At 42.4% G+C, this 18,842-nt stretch overlaps 1 protein-coding gene across 3 annotated transcripts in view; it reads right to left on the bottom strand.

Moving 5' to 3' along the window:
- WDHD1 (WD repeat and HMG-box DNA binding protein 1) overlaps window positions 1-18,842 on the bottom strand; it is a 40,556-nt gene that overhangs the window by 4,586 nt on the left and 17,128 nt on the right. For all 3 annotated transcript variants that reach the window (XM_075844134.1, XM_075844135.1, XM_075844136.1), the window contains exons 12-23: window positions 18,359-18,540; window positions 16,597-16,781; window positions 14,761-15,002; window positions 13,851-13,988; window positions 11,586-11,742; window positions 10,670-10,784; window positions 9,653-9,784; window positions 8,965-9,200; window positions 5,578-5,720; window positions 3,203-3,259; window positions 2,930-2,973; window positions 731-895 (exon numbers count right to left, since the gene is read on the bottom strand). In XM_075844134.1, coding sequence (XP_075700249.1) covers window positions 731-895; window positions 2,930-2,973; window positions 3,203-3,259; window positions 5,578-5,720; window positions 8,965-9,200; window positions 9,653-9,784; window positions 10,670-10,784; window positions 11,586-11,742; window positions 13,851-13,988; window positions 14,761-15,002; window positions 16,597-16,781; window positions 18,359-18,540 — 1,796 coding nt within the window. The remainder of the gene's footprint in view (window positions 1-730; window positions 896-2,929; window positions 2,974-3,202; window positions 3,260-5,577; window positions 5,721-8,964; window positions 9,201-9,652; window positions 9,785-10,669; window positions 10,785-11,585; window positions 11,743-13,850; window positions 13,989-14,760; window positions 15,003-16,596; window positions 16,782-18,358; window positions 18,541-18,842) is intronic.

The raw sequence follows: 18,842 nt of genomic DNA, 5'->3' as shown, positions 1-18,842 counted from the left end.
ACAGGAAATGAGTAGAGAAGTGACAAATCCCGTCGCATGCTCCTCCATCTGCGGCCAGATTACTGAATGTCATAATAAAAGGTGGCTTTTAAAATCCCCCCACCCCAAGAAAAACAAACTGAACCGTTTGGCTGTGTGTTTGCTGAACCCGTAAACACTACTATGGACGTCTATGTAATTTATTCACCGCTAAGGGAACCTATAAGATTAAAAGGGGTCGTCCTCTTTGAAAAAAAATTTGTAAGATGGATCCCCCAACAATAAGACGATCCCAGAGTGTCTTGTTTGTGGGACCTAAGTGATGAGCTAGAACGTGCTAAATTTCCTTGCAGCACCCCTGCAGGAGAAATGAAGTATTACATAGTTGCCATTATAATCATTCAATTCAGACAAGCCGGGTCCTCCAGTGCAATAGAGTGCTCTATTAAATAGATCAAGGTCCTGAGCTCCCCAACCACCCCCCCCCCCCCCTCCGTTAATTCCCTAAAAAAAAAAAAATTGGATGTTCTAAACCAAACAACCCATTGAACCGATGTTGCTACCAGTCAGCTCAGTACTAGGAAATAAAACCATTGCACTTCGTAAACATGTTTTCAGAGACTATAGACAGCAATTCTGCGGGATAAGGCAATTCAAGTTCTGCGTTGTGTAGGTAGTAAAGAAATGAACGAATATAAAGCAAGAACAACGGACATCCTATTCATCGGATCACCGACGCATTGTAAATCACCTGCTTCGATTTTGCCTTTGGAGCAAGAGGCTTTATGATCAGAGAATCGGACTTTCTTGCAGACTGGTTTCCGGCGGTGGGGGTTTTCTTCGTTAATTTACTCATGTTATCTAGGATGCGGGATGAGCTGCCTGCGAGCGCCGGGCTCTTCTGGCTTGCAGATACCTTTTAACAAAGAAATGACTGTGTCAGAGATTCCCACATTGTTATTTTGCACATCTAAAAAGGGGAGAAAAATATTTCATACAAAACATGGCTGAAGAATTAAAAACAAAGAAGTCATAAGATACTTTCTGCGCTTTACTGACCAGATCAATTTTATGACGCATTTGAAAGCTTTAGTGTAAGATCTCTTCACCATGATCGCGTGACTCATCCTTCCTCTGACATTATCTAGGCTAATAACATGAGACGTTATTCTCTTGTACACGGAACCAGGAGCTAAAGTTCAAAATATCAGAACTCGGACGTCTCTTCCCATCATTCAATAGATGGAAAGGAAGAATTCATCCTTAATTATTTTTTCCCAGATAGGATACAGAAAGGGTGCCCATAAACGCAGCGGCCAGGCACCACCCGGTTTTACCGCAGTTTACGGCTTGTACAGGTGAAGCACATCCAAACAACGTGCTTCATCTGTACAGTCTGTGCGGCCAAAACGACATCGCTATAAACGGCAGCAAATTAACTTTTTTTATTTTATTTTTTTTAATAACTTATGTACAACCCCTGGATTTGTTCTTTTCGGCTGAGAACAACACCTTACAAATGAAAAAATAGGACATGTCCTATTTTACGGCGTCACGCATCCCTCCATAGATTCTAGTCTATGGGGGGGGGGTCCGTGACAACACATTCCCCACGTGTGCACCTTGAACGTGAAAAACTTCCGTTTTTCATGTCCGAGGTTCCCGACGCTCGTCCGCATGTAGCCTTAAGGAACGGATGATAGAGGGTATAGATAGGATAACAATACTCTAGTGATGTTTGAGATGCTGCATAGAAAATTCTATCTTTCTAATTCCACGTTTTATCAGTTTCTCCAAATAGGACACTTTCTTTTACCAATAATCGTACCGCATCACAATCCCCAACATCCTCTGATCACAAGGTTTTTCTCTGCACAGGGGACATTTATTAGAAGATTATCTCTGGCATACGTCTTTCTGGGAACCCAGGCAACTCCGCGCAAGTCGGGCTTTAGGACTAAATGGGAACAGGAACCACAGTCCACGATCGCTACGGAGGAATGGAAGGACGCCCTATATTGGTTGATCAAATGCTCGCACTGTATAAATCATGATGGTATCTGACTCCTGCGAGGTTATCGCATATTATTGCCAATCATCAGTCTACTTGTTGGAGAGGCTGTGGGCACACTGGAGTCACTCTGCGTATATGGTGGTCCTGTCCTTATACGGTTGTATGTTTGTTTATAAAGGGAAATTTCCTCCTAATACATTTATGTGCCATTGGACATGTTGATATCATGTGGTCATACAGATCACATGAGTTAGCTGGCTGTTCATCATCTCGTTGTATTCCTTTTGTTGTATATAGCTCTGATACACTATTAAACCAAGACTGTACATGTGTATGTCACCACTGCCTTTAAAGGGTAACTAAACTTTTAAAAAAACTTTTGACATGTCACAAGTTTTGATCGGTGGGGGTCCGAGCAATGAGACCCCCCACGATCGCTAAAACGAAGAGGCAGAAGCGCTTGGCCGATTAGTTTCTGATCGGCTTTCCTCGGAGCGGTGCACAAGCTCAATAGAAAGTTTATGAGCCCGTACACCACTCACTCTATTAGAAACTTATCGGCACTGCACTCATCCGAACGCTTTGCTGCTTCATTTTAGCAATCAGTGGGAGTTTCGGTGCTTGGACTCCAACCGATCAAAACTTCTGACATGTCAAAAGTTTTTAAAACTTTTAGTTACCCTGTAATGATATCTGTACCAGATGTTTGATGATAGTTTTGTCCAATGCCTGATATTTTGTACATCATGATGGTCATTATGTGTATAATGTTTCTTATTTTTGTTTATGATGAAAATTTTAATAAAAATCTACTGAAAGTAAAGATGAACACACAGCGTGACGTTTCTAGCGATATTAAACCCCCCAAACTTCATAGTTGAAAAGATAAACGTTATAGCATCTTGTCATAAGTTTCAAGAACAGACGAGGTCATACCTTAAAAGGGTTAACTCTGCCTTGGTTGCTAGACACTATTGTACCTTTAAAAAGAAATTAAAAAAATTAAATTAATATACTGTGCAATGGAAATGGTATTCCACCAATACAACGATGACATGTCAATTAGATTGGTGGAGGGCAGACAGAACTTGGTTGTATCGCCCATGTACTGCCGCCTAAATTACGTGCTTAAAAATTGATTAGCAGAAAACCTCCATAAAAAAGGAAGGAAAAAGACATTAACACAAGTTATAGGGAGATGATACTGACCGGATTTTGAGTTAAGTTGTTCAGATGAAGGGACAGTTCTGCTGAAAGGATTCGTAGCTGTCAAAATAACAAGAAAATATCACCATTAAATAGGTCGCAAGGAAACGTGACAAAATAGGTTCAATAAAAAAATCAAACATGGTTCCGGAAAAATCGGCGACTATTGAAACTCAAGGTGCCCGTACGCATTAAATGATCAACCAAGCCTTCTGATTATGGCGGAATCAGAGAAGGAAGATGTCAGGGGAAAGAAGTATCGGACATGTTGGATTTAAACATGCCCGATCATTTGATTCACGAGAGATAAATGTGTCTGACAGCCGCTTATTCCCCTCTCCCCATTGAGCACACCTGTATGTGGGGGAAGGGGAAATACCTTCACACAGTTTTCTGACCAATTTCAATATAGGTTAGATTGGTCTGAGTTGGCCATTTAGGGTGTGTTCACATCTGCGTTGGCTTGCGTTCATGGGTTCCGCTAGACCTTTCCGTCTAGCGGAAACCATAGCTTCCGTTTGCATTAATATTGATTTCAATGGTAATGCTTCCGTTGCAAATGGTTTCAGTTTGTCTTCGTTTTTTTGGGAGAAAATCAATAGTACAGTCTACTGCGCTATTGTTTCCTCAGAATAAGTAATGTATGTACACAGTGACTCCACCAGCAGAATAGAGAATGCAGCTCTGGAGTAAAATACTGAATGAAACTCAGGAGAAGTAATGTCATGTATGTACACAGTGACTCCACCAGCAGAATAGTGAGTGCAGCTCTGGAGTATAATACAGGATGTAACTTAGGATAAATACAGGATAAGTAATGTAATGTATGTACACAGTGACTCCACCAGCAGAATAGTGAGTGCAGCTCTGGAGTATAATACAGGATGTAACTCAGGATCAGTACAGGATAAGTAATGTAATGTATGTACACAGTGACTCCACCAGCAGAATAGTGAGTGCAGCTCTGGAGTATAATACAGGATGTAACTCAGGATCAGTACAGGATAAGTAATGTAATGTATGTACACAGTGACTCCACCAGCAGAATAGTGAGTGCAGCTCTGGAGTACAATACAGGCTATAACTCAGGATAAGTAATGTAATGTATGTACACAGTGACTCCACCAGCAGAATAGTGAGTGCAGCTCTGGAGTATAATACAGGATGTAACTCAGGATCAGTACAGGATAAGTAATGTAATGTATGTACATAGTGACTCCACCAGCAGAATAGTGAGTGCAGCTCTGGAGTGTAATACAGGATGTAACTCAGGATCAGTACAGGATAAGTAATGTAATGTATGTACACAGTGACTCCACCAGCAGAATAGTGAGTGCAGCTCTGGAGTATAATAATACAGGATGTAACTCGGGATCAGTACAGGATAAGTAATGTAATGTATGTACACAGTGACTCCACCAGCAGAATAGTGAGTGCAGCTCCGGAGTATAATACAGGATATAACTCAGGATCAGTACAGAATAAGTAATGTAATGTATGTACACAGTGACTCCACCAGCAGAATAGTGAGTGCAGCTCTGCAGTATAATACAGGATGTAACTCAGGATCAGTACAGGGTAAGTAATGTCATGTATGTACACAGTGACTCCACCAGCAGAATAGTGAGTGCAGCTCTGGAGTATAATACAGGATATAACTCAGGATCAGTACAGGATAAGTAATGTAATGTATGTACACAGTGACTCCACCAGCAGAATAGTGAGTGTAGCTCTGGGATATAATACAGGATGTAACTCAGGATCAGTACAGGATAAGTAATGTAATGTATGTACACAGTGACTCCACCAGCAGAATAGTGAGTGCAGCTCTGGAGTATAATACAGGATGTAGCTCAGGATCAGTACAGGATAAGTAATGTAATGTATGTACACAGTGACTCCTCCAGCAGAATAGTGAGTGCAGCTCTGGAGTATAATACAGGATGTAACTCAGGATCAGTACAGGATAAGTAATGTAATGTATGTACACAGTGACTCCACCAGCAGAATAGTGAGTGCAGCTCTGGAGTATAATACAGGATGTAACTCAGGATCAGTACAGGATAAGTAATGTAATGTATGTACACAGTGACTCCACCAGCAGAATAGTGAGTGCAGCTCTGGAGTATAATACAGGATATAACTCAGGATCAGTACAGAATAAAGCCTCATGCCCACTTCAGTTATTTTCTTTAGTGTGCTATCCGTTTTTTTTTTTTTAATATGACACATTTCTCACCGACACATTCATTTCTATGGGGCCATGTGTTTCACACAGATTCGTCATTAGCGGCCGTACGACGGGCAATGGAAGTGTGAATGAGTCCTTAGTAAAGTAAGTACAAAAACCTAATTAAAATCAATTTTGGATTACATACCAGTCTTTTTATTCAGGTTGGGAGTATCAGGTTGAGCTTCTTCCAATTCCTCATCCCCGTCTTCACAATTCATTTCCGCTTCCTGTTCATGTGCTGCGGGATTCGTGCCTGGCCTCCCCCATTCTGTGGCAGATCTGCTGTATCTAGAAGAAAGCACACCATGAAATACTTGACCCCATAGAAAAAAAAATCTGAGTAATTTAGCTTCTTGCTGCTTTTCCCTTTAAAGTTTACCGTGATGTTAAATTTGATTGCAACAAAATTGTTCCTTGAACTCATCTCTCTCTAACTACTTCAGGGCTCTCTTGTCACGGTTTATGGAAACCAGAAAAAAAAAAAGGAACTCTGATCCCGAAGACCACAGTAATATAACAATTTACAAAAATGTTTTTAAAGGCCAAACGTGACTAACTTGCATGTTGAAGGTCACCGGACCAGAACCTCGAAATGTAAAATAAAAAGGCAGACAGTCCACATAGCAAAGACATAACTTCTAAGGAAAACTGCTATTAAGGATGCTTAGTATGCTTTGAAGACACAGGATGCCTTGTTTATTGAAGCTGTAGCAGATTATTGGCAGCATTAGGCCCCATTTACGCACGCTTTATTTCTGTGTTTTGGTGGTGTTATTTCTGCCATTTTTCACATCCTATAGAGAAGCCTATGGGAAAACAGCAGAAAAGACACCATACCTAGAGCATGCTGCGTTTGAATATTTTTTTTCAATATGCCTCAACGCAAAAACCCCACCAAAAAAACGCTTTGTATGTAGACTTTCCAATATTTCACTATAGACTTTAAAGTAACATCTGGCCGTAACGTTTTTGACCTTTTAAAGAAAAATAAATGCAAAACGCGGTGTGTGAATCCAGCCTTTAGAGTCTTCAAAGTAAAGCAATTGCACGCAGAAACACACCTGTCACCTATTCCATTGATGCAAAGAACGTCTCACTGGCCGAACACAATGTATACTGGCTCCACCTACTGGTAGCAGCGAGGAACTACCAATAAACAGCTCAAGATAGAAGTTATGACTTGCTCTAATGGTCACATCCAGGATATTCCATATTTAAAAGAGTCTCCTGAGAGCATGTTAGCAGGATGAGAGCATCTCATTTTCTTTGTTTGAATACAACTATAAAACTATATGGGTGTCAACGCTAACCGCTTTATTAAAATACATTTTAAGCAAAGTGCAAAGTTGTCGTCTGACAACCAAGAAAAAAAAAAAAAAAAAAGCTTTCCCATCCAGACTCTTTCCTTTTTTGCAAACTTCAAGCAACATTCATATGGTCACAGATCAAGGTGTGGTTAATCCCTTGATAAAATCTAAAGACAAAACACGATTGATTTCCTTATATCAGGACTTCTCAAACTTTTTCCATCTCGGGCCTGACCAGCCAATCCATGGTGATGCAGGGCCTCAGAAGAAAATAAATACCACTGTACAGTGCCCATATTATTTCCATAACAGCACCAACAGAAGCGCACCTCAGAAGCCCCTGCCAAGCAGTTCCAAATACCAAAGTGCTGTGAAAAACACCTCCCAGGTGGCACCAAACAAATCAAACCGTGCAGAACAAAATACGTCTCTAGCAGTGCCAAATGTATCACAATGCAGCGCCAATACCACATTGCAGCACAAAATACCTCCCCAACAGTACCACATACCACAATGGAGTGCAAAGTACATCCCAGCAGTGCAAGCCACTTTGTAAGTACGAGCCATATTGCCCCATGAGTGGCAGCCATAGTGCTCCTATCCCAAGATTAAACGTTATCCCCTAACCACAGGACAGGTGATAACATGCTGATCGGTGGGGCTTCGACCGCTGTGATCCCCACCGATCACAAGGTCCCGTTCCTTCAAATTAATGGAGGGGCAGGTTGAGCATACGCACTGCACGACCTGCTGCTCCATTCATTCGGAGAGGCGGGACCCCGGTTCTGGTGATCGGTGGGGATCCCAGCGGTCAGACCCCCACCGATCAGCATGTTATCACCTATCCTATAACTAGGGAATAACATTTAATCTTGGGACAACCCTTTAAATTGATCTCTTCTTTGTTAATTATTATTTCATCAGGTGCATCTACTTAGCCCATTTTCAACCCATCTATTGCATGTCTCCCAATTCCTAACCAATTCTATACGGAAACGTGGCCTTTTAATTTTTGTACATGTTTACTAAAATATTGAAAACATTAAAAAAATACTAAAAATAAATAAAATTTCAAAACATTTTCTAATAGGCCTTGTTCACATCTGCGTCGTGGGCTTCCATTGTATTGCTCCGTCAGAGGAGCAGAAGGAAAAACCGGAAGGGAGTGTTCTGTTGCCACAAGGACACCACCGGCGGCGGACGGAATTTAATGGGTTCCGTCAGCTTTCCCGGAAACAATAGAATAGCATGCTGCGCTATTGTTTCCGGTAATCTCTGTTGGATCTGCGACGGAGGCCCCTAAACGGCCAGATGTGAACAGCGCCTCATGTAGTAGTAATAACAAATAGTTCAGTGCATGGTAATTCTGTTAAACTTTACTCCCCCAGAAAGTAAGAGAGGAAAAAAAAAACCTGCTAAATGCACCACAAGAGCTATAGGTGCCACAGGATTAAGAAGCTATTGCTTTGATTAGGGTTCATTTAAATGGCCAGTGTTGACACGCGTCCAGATTACTACTAATCCTCAATCTCCTGAAAGCAGGACCGTGACGCTTGCATGTAATGTGAAGTGTAACAATATCCTTCTTGTTTGTAGATTTAAATTCGCTTTAAGAAGCGTTAATCTAATCGCCTAATCTTATCAACCACATCTCTGGATTTCTGCAGAACAGCACGAAACCTAGCGATTTTTGTATGAACGTGGATCCATCATAAGGCTTTGTACCAACCACATTAAAAATTAGTTATAGACTAACATGCGGTGGTACAGATAAATATCAGGGCAGAATATACTGGAGCTTGCAATTTTAATTTACTACTAAATATGAATTCAGAGCCCATGACTAAAACAGCCCAGAATGGCAAATCTGCCTAATACAAGGTAATATGGCAGCGGAGAAATGTATCACTAGGGCAGATGTGCCATTCAGAGTGTGAGAAAGCTGGGTGACCACCTCTATGGAAGCTGTAATGGCAGCCATATGTCCTCCAGCTTACCCGCATAATCGAGAAACAGCTGGACAACATTTTGAACTGGACCGAAAAGGACAAGATCTTATATCCATTTACAGACAATTTTCGGAAAATCGCCTTATATTATAAACGACGCCTCAGAAAGAAACGGATTGGCCACTTTTTTGACCTGGGATTATTTTATAGTCAAAGGAAATTGACATTACGGTTCCGTTACTGGTGCAAAGGTTGTAATGACCCTACAATATTTACCCAGCATTCAGCCTGCTCCGGAAATCTGTCTCTTCTTCTTCCTCCTCCTCCTCATCTTCCTGCTGTTGAGCCGATGCCAATTCTGCTGCTTTCTCTAGAGCCATTTCACTGAGCCGCTGGGCCAGAATTAGCCTCTTGGAGCGCGAGGCATACTTAATAGCCAGGTTCATCACGTTCGGAGTCATGAGCTCAGCCAGTTCCATGCAGCGGAATTCACGCTCCAGTTTGCAAGACAACTGCCCAAGTCAGAAAACAAAAATTAAAACCGGAACAAAAAGCATGAAAAATAGACACGTAATATATTTACTGTAGAAGGTAGAAATTCGAGGCACTCGCCGTTTGTGGCAATAAAACTGATTTATTGATAACGATCTCAGTCTGTTTGGTTTCCACACCAAACAGACCGAGATAGTTACCAATAAATACGTTTTATTGCCACAAACGGATATATAATATATATATTATAATCAAGCGTGCGGTTTCTGTCGATGAGCACCCCGTGGGCAACAATTTGAAAGCTTATTCCACGGTTTTATGCTGGAAAGGATCTCTATGCAGAGGCAACATTGTGTCTGAATTATGGCAGTGCCAGCCTTCCTTTTCCGCTCTTAATGTATATATGGTATAAGAATGGCATACTAATATTATATGTATTACAATGTATGCACTGCACACGCTATATACTCACAGCAAACATCTTCATTAACAATTCCTGCTGCTCTTTTTCGGCTTCGGTTTTGACATTTTCATCACATTCATAACCATTCTTAGCCAAATAATCAACGTGATTGGTGAAGATATGAGACCTCCAGTATTGTTCCTTGGGAAAACAACACACATTTTAACATTGGCTTGAATATACACACACACAAGCCAACTTGGTTAACCCCTTCACAACAGCCATACAGCTATATAGGTCCAACTGCCGATGCCGTGTGCAGCGCTGCACTTTTCTGTCTGACGGCTCTCTCCCCCGGCTAGAGCATCGCAAGCGCTGTGGCCGGCGACTTCTCTCTTGGGAAAGCTATTGACGTCACTGTTCATATATGGACAGTGACGTTAGGGGCTTTGAGATGCCGGAATACACAAACCGTAGGCTGTGCCAACGAAACGCCCTCTAGGAGTGGAATCCCCAGCCAGAGCGTTGCCGATGCTCTGCTCCTAGAGGGAGCTTCGGTGGCGCTATTTACAGGGGAGGGGTGCGGTGCCATGAAAAACGGATGATCCGTTTTTAGGGGACGTTATTTTTTTCACTATCGCGTGAATGTAGCCTTATAGCCTCCTTCATTCTCCCCTCACAGCGATCCAGGGTAACAGAGAGAAGACGACTAATTGTTACGGAGTTAACTGATCTAAAAAATAAAAGCCTCATAAGCCTCAAAAAAACAGGAAAAATAGCTGTGATATTTAAAGTGGCTGCAAAGATATCGTTTAAAGAAGTGCAAATCAGAAATGGAAAATTTGACCTGGACACAGGGGCATCAATGACCCTTGGTCATGAAAGGGTTAAATATGAAGCCATTTGAACAGCATAATATGTAACTGGGCCCATGATGTATTTTGCAAGCAAGACAAACTGGAATACATTTTCATGGGTCAACCATAAAAATCTGCATATAAATAGTTCAAGTCAATAACACTGCCCCCCATAGACTTGTGTAGCCCATCTTGTGGCACATGGCATTGTAATGTATTCACTCCTTACCTCCATCTGTCCCTTCTCTGTAGTAATTTGACAGTGAGGTAGTTTGAAAGGCAAAATAGCCATAGCTGGACGTGGGAGTGTCGGCGGAAACCTTGAACCTTTACATGGGATACACCTTCAATTGCAAAAGAAAAATATATATAGTATAAAAATTGTTCCCTTTAGCCTATGCAATCAAAGTCAGCTTATGGCCTGTTCACATCACCGTTCGCTTTCTGTTCCGGGGTTCCGTCGGGTGAACCCTGCAACGGAAAGTGAAAGTGAAACCACAGCTTCCGTTTCAGTCCCCATTGATATCAATGGTGACGGAAACATCGCTAATGGTTTTCGTTCGTCACCATTTCGACTCCGCTATTGATTCTGTCGGAATGGTGACGAACGGAAACCATTAGCGATGTTTCCGTCACCATTGATATCAATGGTGACTGAAACGGAAGCTGTGGTTTCACTTTCACTTTCCGTTGCGGGGTTCACCCGACGGAAACCTCAGATGGAATCCCGGAACGGAAAGCGACTGGTGATGTCAACAGGCCCTTATACAATGTAATTTCAAAGCGGTTGTCCACATAGGGCATATGCAGGGCATCCCCAATCAGGACTCCTCTATTAGCCAGGACTGTGAGCACTTGCTGAACAGTTCACCGGGTAATAACCTCTGAATACAAGGGATCTCGGCAGTGATCATCACCGGGTCACCTGGGGACCTACCCGAAGAAAAGGGTCTCTACATTTAAGCAGCACTCCGCATGCCCCTAGTTATTTAGAATGGACACAATATGAAATAAAGGAGATACATTCATGTAGAGGATCATACACACGGCCTCATCAACACGGCCCCTTGACAATTAGGTAAACCACTTCTTCAGCCCATTTTGGAAAGTGTGTTTGACTGAATAAAATAAAAACCGTTACTAACCTTAACTGCTGGGGGTTCTCATGGACCCCGACCACCCAATAGTGATCTGACTTTCCTTTGCAATGTTCCCTGGTGTTGCAGACAGGAGTCCAAGTATGTCCTAGGGATCTGTTCAGTAGCCGCACAACACCCTCTGAATCTACGTAACAGGGGCTTCCTGATCAGAAAACACACTCAAGTTAAAATCATTCTTAGGCCTTTTTCACACAGTGCAGATTTGCTGCAGATTTGCTGCAGATTTTGCATTGTTTTTTTAAGCCAAAACCAGGAACGGAAACTAAATAGAAGAAATATACAAAAGGGAGGTCGTCTAGGTCTGCTCTCCTGGATCCAATTCTGGTTTTGGCTTAAAAGATGCATGCAAAATCTGCATTGTGGGAACATACCCATAGGCTGGGTTCCCACGCGACGTATCCGGTGCAAAAAAATTACGCAGTGTGTCAGACCTGGAACCCGCAGTACGTTCAGTCCTAAAAATCGTGCCACATTGCGGTGCGGTTTTTCAAACAGAATTTCCACTGCGGAAGAAAGAGCCCATACTTATCCCCTCCGTTTTCTCGGCACGTAGTCCAGCCGCCTGCGATTACATTGCCGCCTGTGATTCGTTGCAGCGGTCACACGAGATGAAGTGTTAACACAGGAGGCCAGACTGCAGGAAGGAGGGCGTTCTGGGCAAGTATGATTTTTTTTTTGTTTTACGTAGTTGCGATTTTCACGGCGTAATCGCAAAAGTTGCAACACTTGGCTTCCTGTTGCGAGATTTCATTGAATTCAACGGGGAAAATCAACTAAAATGCAGCATAAATTGACATGCTGCGGAACTTAATTCCGCACGGCGGGTCAATTTATTAACCTTTACGCTGCTGTATTTTTCCCACTGCGTGGGTATGAGGTTTTATAAATGCTGCGGAATTTCCACAGCGTATCCGACCCGTGGAAACCCGGCCTAAATGTAAATTAGGTTGCCAACATCAAAGTCATACTTTTAACAGAGGGAGATTTTAACACCCTCAGATTAAGGGTCCTGACCTCTATTTGTATATTTGGAATTATAAGACAATCTAGAACCTTTAATTGAGGAGCAGAGCAACGAAAATACAGAAAGTGCCGATTCCGTTACATGACGGACACCATCGGTGCCCGATGGAACCCATTGACTTTAATGGGTTATGTCGGGTTCCGTGGTTTTATCGAAAAAAAAACTAACGCAGCATACTGCGCTTTTGCTTCCGGTATTTTGGCCAGGGTGTTTGACGGAATCCCCTGACCGAGCCTCCAACATAGATGTTTACAGACCATTATGCAGTATATGGGCCGTGGATTCAATTTATACAAGAGTTCTTGTGATACCTAGAAACACAATGCATGTGTTCTCTGTCAGCAGCTCCTCATCAACCATCACCCTATGCCATTCCCTTATTCACTGGACGGCTGTTACACATTATTAATCTCTAATACAGACGCGGCCAACATGACACATTATGGGAACCTTAATTGTAGGCCTTGACTCAATTAAAGGCCTGCACATCATATTTAGCCCAGGCTAGAATAATGTATAGACATACAAATATAAAGGCCATTTATTAGATGCCATAGTACCCTTGGTGGGCTGAGCACTCCTGCCTTATAATTATGGGAAAGTCATCTTCTTATGTAGCGGTTTTTACTTGGGCCGCACACCAAATACAAAAAGGCCTAATGCGGCCCCCAGGCGGCCACTTGGGCATGACTGATCTTATATATCGTTGTGCTCCCCCTTCTACCCTATGGTCACGGTGGCTGCACACTATTTATGCAGCGAGTATCAGGTTGAAACACCATTAAACTACATAAATAAGTTCAATACTGTGCAACCGATTGATGGAAGACTACAATAGGATGGACATAACAAATAAAAATAAACACAACAGATAAATTCACAAACAACTCATCCGTAGAATCTTCTATTGCCATTATTGCATAATTGTGGTTTCCATGGATATACATATTTATTTATAATTTGAGATCATGCTGTTAATTTATTCCATATGCTAATTACACAAAATAAAACTAAAGCAAAAAACATTGTATACTTTGTGAACTGTGTATCTATGTGCCATCTTGTGGCCAACCACAGAACTGCATTTACCATGGGTAATCATCTGCATTCATTATTACCAAGGCAGAAAGATAATTTAATAATGTTATCGCCAAACATCTATCGTAATGAATGCCATGAAACAAGAACCATCAAATCCTAATTCTCTGAACAGAGCCCGTTCTTACCTTCAGCACTGAATCCGAGCCAGGAAAGGAAACTTTTCTTAGACAGGGGAAGCGGGTTTCCGTGCAAGACCTGCCGCTTTTGTTTACCTAGCTCAAGCAGCTGTACTCCAAGACACTGGTCTCCATCCAAGCCGGTACCTGTAACACAGTAGACAAAGTGGTTTACTATATTTTTTCATTTTAAAACACAGAATCCAACATGCTGGTTCATTCAATAGGAGACTACACCTCACACGAGAAATGGATTTCCAACAAATACAATTTAATGCAACATATTGTTTAAATACCTAAAGTTCTATTTTTACATTGTGATTCCATTTATCGTCTGACAGTGTTCATCTAGGAGTAATCCAAATAAAATCTAAACATTTCCACAGGGCAGAACTGACTAGGTTGGAGAAAATCCTAAAATCTGCAAAAATCAATGCATCAGTACCGGTCTATTAAAAGTATATGTTAAGGCCCTTTTACACTGGGCAATTATCGGGCAGACAAGCGTTCATAGAACGCTCGTTGCCAGTAATTGCCCTGTGTAGACAGGGCAGCGATCATCACATGAACGTGCTCGTTCATCAGCTGATCGCATCGTTTTAAAAAAGTTAAATATTCTGGTTGTCGGCAGCACATCTTGGTGTGTAAACAGGGAGACGCGCTGCCGACATGATAATAATGAATGGGGACGAGCGATCGGAGTAACAAGCGCTTGTCCTCATACTAGCTCCTTGTGAAGGAAGCAAACGAGCAGCGATCGGTCTCGTTGATCAGTGCTCGTTGCACTGGCCAAAATTGGCCGGTGTAATAGGGCCCTTAGGGTGGTATAAGGGAGCAACAACACCTGGCTTAGGACCTTCATGATAGACATGCAGATAATAATAGACATTGTTTCTTCATAGATAAATGATGGACCAACCTTGGTTGTGCACAATGAGAAGTTGCTCTCCGTGACCTGCCATGCAAACAACCGGCCCAAGAAGGCTGAAGATTTCCTTCTGAACTCCACCCACAGTGAAGACGCGAACTAACGAGGCATTGGTAGCACAGGCCACCCAACCCTGGCCCAGGCACATTGCTTGGATGTCCTCTCCTTTGGGCATATCCACAATCCATTCTTTGCTGTTGTCCCATGAGCTGAAGTGCAGACATTGAAGTTTGCTGTGTAAATAAAATAAAAAAAGGATGAATGAAACTTTGTTGGGATGAGTAGAAATATATCTATATTTACATACATACATACTGTATGGACAAAAGTATGTAGACACCCCTCCTAAATATGGAGTTCAGGTGTTTCAGACAAAACAATTGCAAACCGATGCATAAAATCAAGCACACAGCCATGCAATCTCCCATAGGATACCATTGCTAGTAGTATGGGTCGTGCTGAAGAGCTCAGTGACTTTAAACATTGACTATAGGATGCCACCTTTGCCACAAGTCAGTACATAAAATGTCTGATCTGCACCGATTACCTGTAAGTGGTATTGTTGTGACGTGGCAGCATTAAGGAATAACAGCGCAGCCACAAAGCGGTAGGCCACTCAAAGTCAGTGCTGAGCCAGCAAGTGCGGAGGTGAGTGGCGGCTAATAATCACCTATCCTCTGTTGTATCACTCATTACAAAAGATCCACACTGCCTCTAGAAGTGACCGGAGCTTCAAGAAATGGGTTTCCATGGCCGCGGTACACAAGCATAAAATCACCATACACAATGCCAAGCGGCGGCTGGAGTGGTGTAAAGCACAGTCACTGGAGCGGCATGTTCTCTGGAGTAATGAATAATGTCTCACTATCTGGCAGTCTGATGGAGGAATCTGGGTTTGGCAGATGCCAGGAGAACGCTACCTACCGGAATGCATAGTGACTACTGTAATATTTGGTGGAGAAAGTATAATGATCTGAGTTTTTTTTCTGTATTTGATCTCTTATTTCCAGTGAAGGGTAATGTTAATGTTGCTGCATACAAAGACATTTTACACAATTGTAGCTTAGAGCTTTGTGGCGACAGTTTGGGGTTCGGCCCTTTCCTATTCCAGCATGACTGTGCCCCAGTGTACAAAGTGAGGTCCATAAAGACATGGGGTGAGGAGTTTGATGTGGAGAAAGTCGAGTGGCTGAGCCCTGACCTCAACCCTATCCAAATTCTTTGAGGTGGATTGGAACACCAACTGCGAGCCAGACCTTCTCACCCAACATCCGTGTCTGACTGGACAATTGCCCTTTAGGATGAATCAGTAAAAATTCCCAGACACGCTCCGAAATCTTTTAGAAAGCCTCCCCAGAAGAGTAAAGACTATAATAGCCACAAAAGGGGGTCAACTCCATAGTTTTGGAATGGGATGTCCTACAAGCTCATATAGGTCTGATGGTCCGCATACTTTTAGCCATACAGTCTATGTACATAAGATCGATGTTTTAGTTTGGCTTTTATCGGAATATAATATTAATATCTTCTAATACAAATCTGTCTCCATCATATCTACAATAAATAAGCTGTGTATCGGACCACTCAATTTTTCTCCCTAGTTCCATCCCTATTTTCATAGCTACCAATAATTAATAAAATATACCAAAGATGTTTCACGCTGACCACACTAATATATTTCTGTATCGTGGGAGTGGAAGAGACGTCACAATAGTGTACAGCTTACAAATCGTAAGGAAGCTTTAAACACATAATTGCGGTCAATCAGCAATTAAACAAGTCTCAAAAAGGCTCTGTTAGTGAGAATTTGCCCAAATTAACCCTTACCTGGCCAGTTCTTCGGTACCTTCACAAGCCAGCAGCACTGCTTCTTGGGATAGGTCTGCTATAGTGTGGTTTAGTGCATTAGTCAGGTGGATTGCGTGGTGTATGGAGGTGTCATGAAACTCTACATCAATGGCATTGTCTTGCTCATCATTGTAGCAGCGTATAACACCAATGGAATTCCACATCTAAGAAAAAAAAACAAACACAAGGGTTTAGAAAGACACCATTGAAATACAGTATGTAAAAGTCTTAATGGGTTGTCCCACAAAGACAATCCCTATCCTTATGCCGAAGTAGAGCACATAGACTTCATAGAAGGATACATCGCCTTGGTTGACTCAAGTCCTTTATTTATTACATGGTCAGCCATTCATTTAAATGGCCACATGTAGTACCAAATTTCACCTGCAGGTGGTGCTGCAAGTGAAATGTATGATTGGCTGTAGCTTCCTGAGGCAAAATCAGTAGTTTGCCGGAGTGCGAGAAGCTTTCACCTTTGGGGCCGAGAGGTGGATTCAACCTGAAAGAGGCTAGACTTTGCGGGACAACCCCTTTAAAGCACATACACTAAGACCTCATTCAGACGAGCAGATTTCACGTCAGTTCGCGGTCCGTTAAAATAACTGACAGCACCCTGACTCATGCAATTCAATGGGGCTATTCACACTTCCGTGATTTGTCATGGAGGGTGTGTCCGTTGCTTGAAACTCACCGCATGTCTTATTCTGGTTCGTTTTTGCGGACCACGTCACCCATTGAAGTTAAAAGGTGCGTGAAAACAACAGACAACACACGGACGACATCCGTGTGCTGTCCGTTTTCACGGATCAGTTGCTAAAGAAATGCTGGAGGGAAAAAAAAAAAAAAAAACCCAAGCAGTGCTTGCAGAGGAGAAACACGGACGTGAAAAACGGGTGACGCAACAGACAGTTATATGCAGGAAAAACTGGCGCCTTTTACAGAGGCTCATGTGAATAAGGCCTTATACATATGCTCTTGCTTGTCAAGAGTATTTTTGGGGGGTGTCCGAGTATTATTGTAAAATTTCTTATGTAAATACTTTTTTTTTTTACTGTGCTGTAAAGACTACACAAAATGGGGCAAATTATCAAAACCTTTACGCCACTTTTTATGGCGTAGAAAAGTTGCAAATTATTGTGCACGCCATATCTGTGTTATAATTCACAACTTCGCGACTATCAAAAGTGCTAATGAAAATGGGCGGAGTTTAGCGGGAGGCTCCTTTTGCGAATCTACACAATTCTCAGCCATTTTTGACACATTTCTGGCCAAAGATGTGCCAAATTAATGAAGAGGCTCAAATTTGGCCCATTGTACTCCAGTGCACTTATGTTTAAAGGGGGTTTCCTTAGGATAGGTCATTAATACCAGATGGGTGGGGATCCGACTCCTGGCTCCCCCACGATCAGATGATTGAAGGGACCACGGCGAAGAACACCAAGGCTTCTTCAGCGTATACCAGGCATAGCTCCGTACACATCTCCAGCAGCTGTGCCTAGAATTGCAGTTCCGGTCCCATTCATCGGCACGGCCCCTTTAAACAGCTGGTAGGAGATGCCGGGAGTCGGACCCCACTGATCTGATAATGATGACCTTTCCTTAGGATACCCCTTTAACACTGGCATATGGAAAAACGCTGGTCTTCGTAAATTCCCCCCATTATTTTTAGCAATTAGGACTTATCATTACAAGCTGCTAGAATGTTGTGAATATGACATCGCTGACCTCTAGTGATACTCACCATGAAGTGGTGTGAAAGATGTGAGGGGGTAGAGCCCGGCTGGAAAGGCTTTTGTGGAGGGGTTGGCATTGGCCCACTATAAGAAGGTTTTGAAGGATAAGGAATTGTTGGTGCCTTGATGGACTGATCATCATCTCCCCCTTCTGGTTTCTCAATATCATTGGCTTTCAAGGACAGAACATCTAAAAACAAGCAGGGAAATAAATGACTGAGCGGATTCTTAACCCTTACCTAAAACATCCAAATTTCTCCTCATCCACTGGAGTAGACTTTCAACCCGAAGCTCCATTCTACTATAAAATAATAATCTAAGAAACAGTCTATGCAAAACTATGGTATAAATATCAATACATCCCAATTTAACCCCTTCCCACAAAGCAATTGAAGGGCATGGGGAGTGGGTTGACCCCTTACGGTCAATAGTGACCGCGCCACCTAGTGGTTTTATAGAGGGAATAGGCTCCCTCTGCTAGTCCATCGGAGC

Source organism: Rhinoderma darwinii, chromosome 12 (genome assembly GCF_050947455.1).
Source record: "Rhinoderma darwinii isolate aRhiDar2 chromosome 12, aRhiDar2.hap1, whole genome shotgun sequence".
In the NCBI taxonomy this organism is placed as follows: Eukaryota; Metazoa; Chordata; class Amphibia; order Anura; family Rhinodermatidae; genus Rhinoderma; species Rhinoderma darwinii.
The sequence above is the reverse complement of the archived record's forward strand: the minus strand, read 5'-3'. Positions and strand labels throughout refer to the sequence as shown.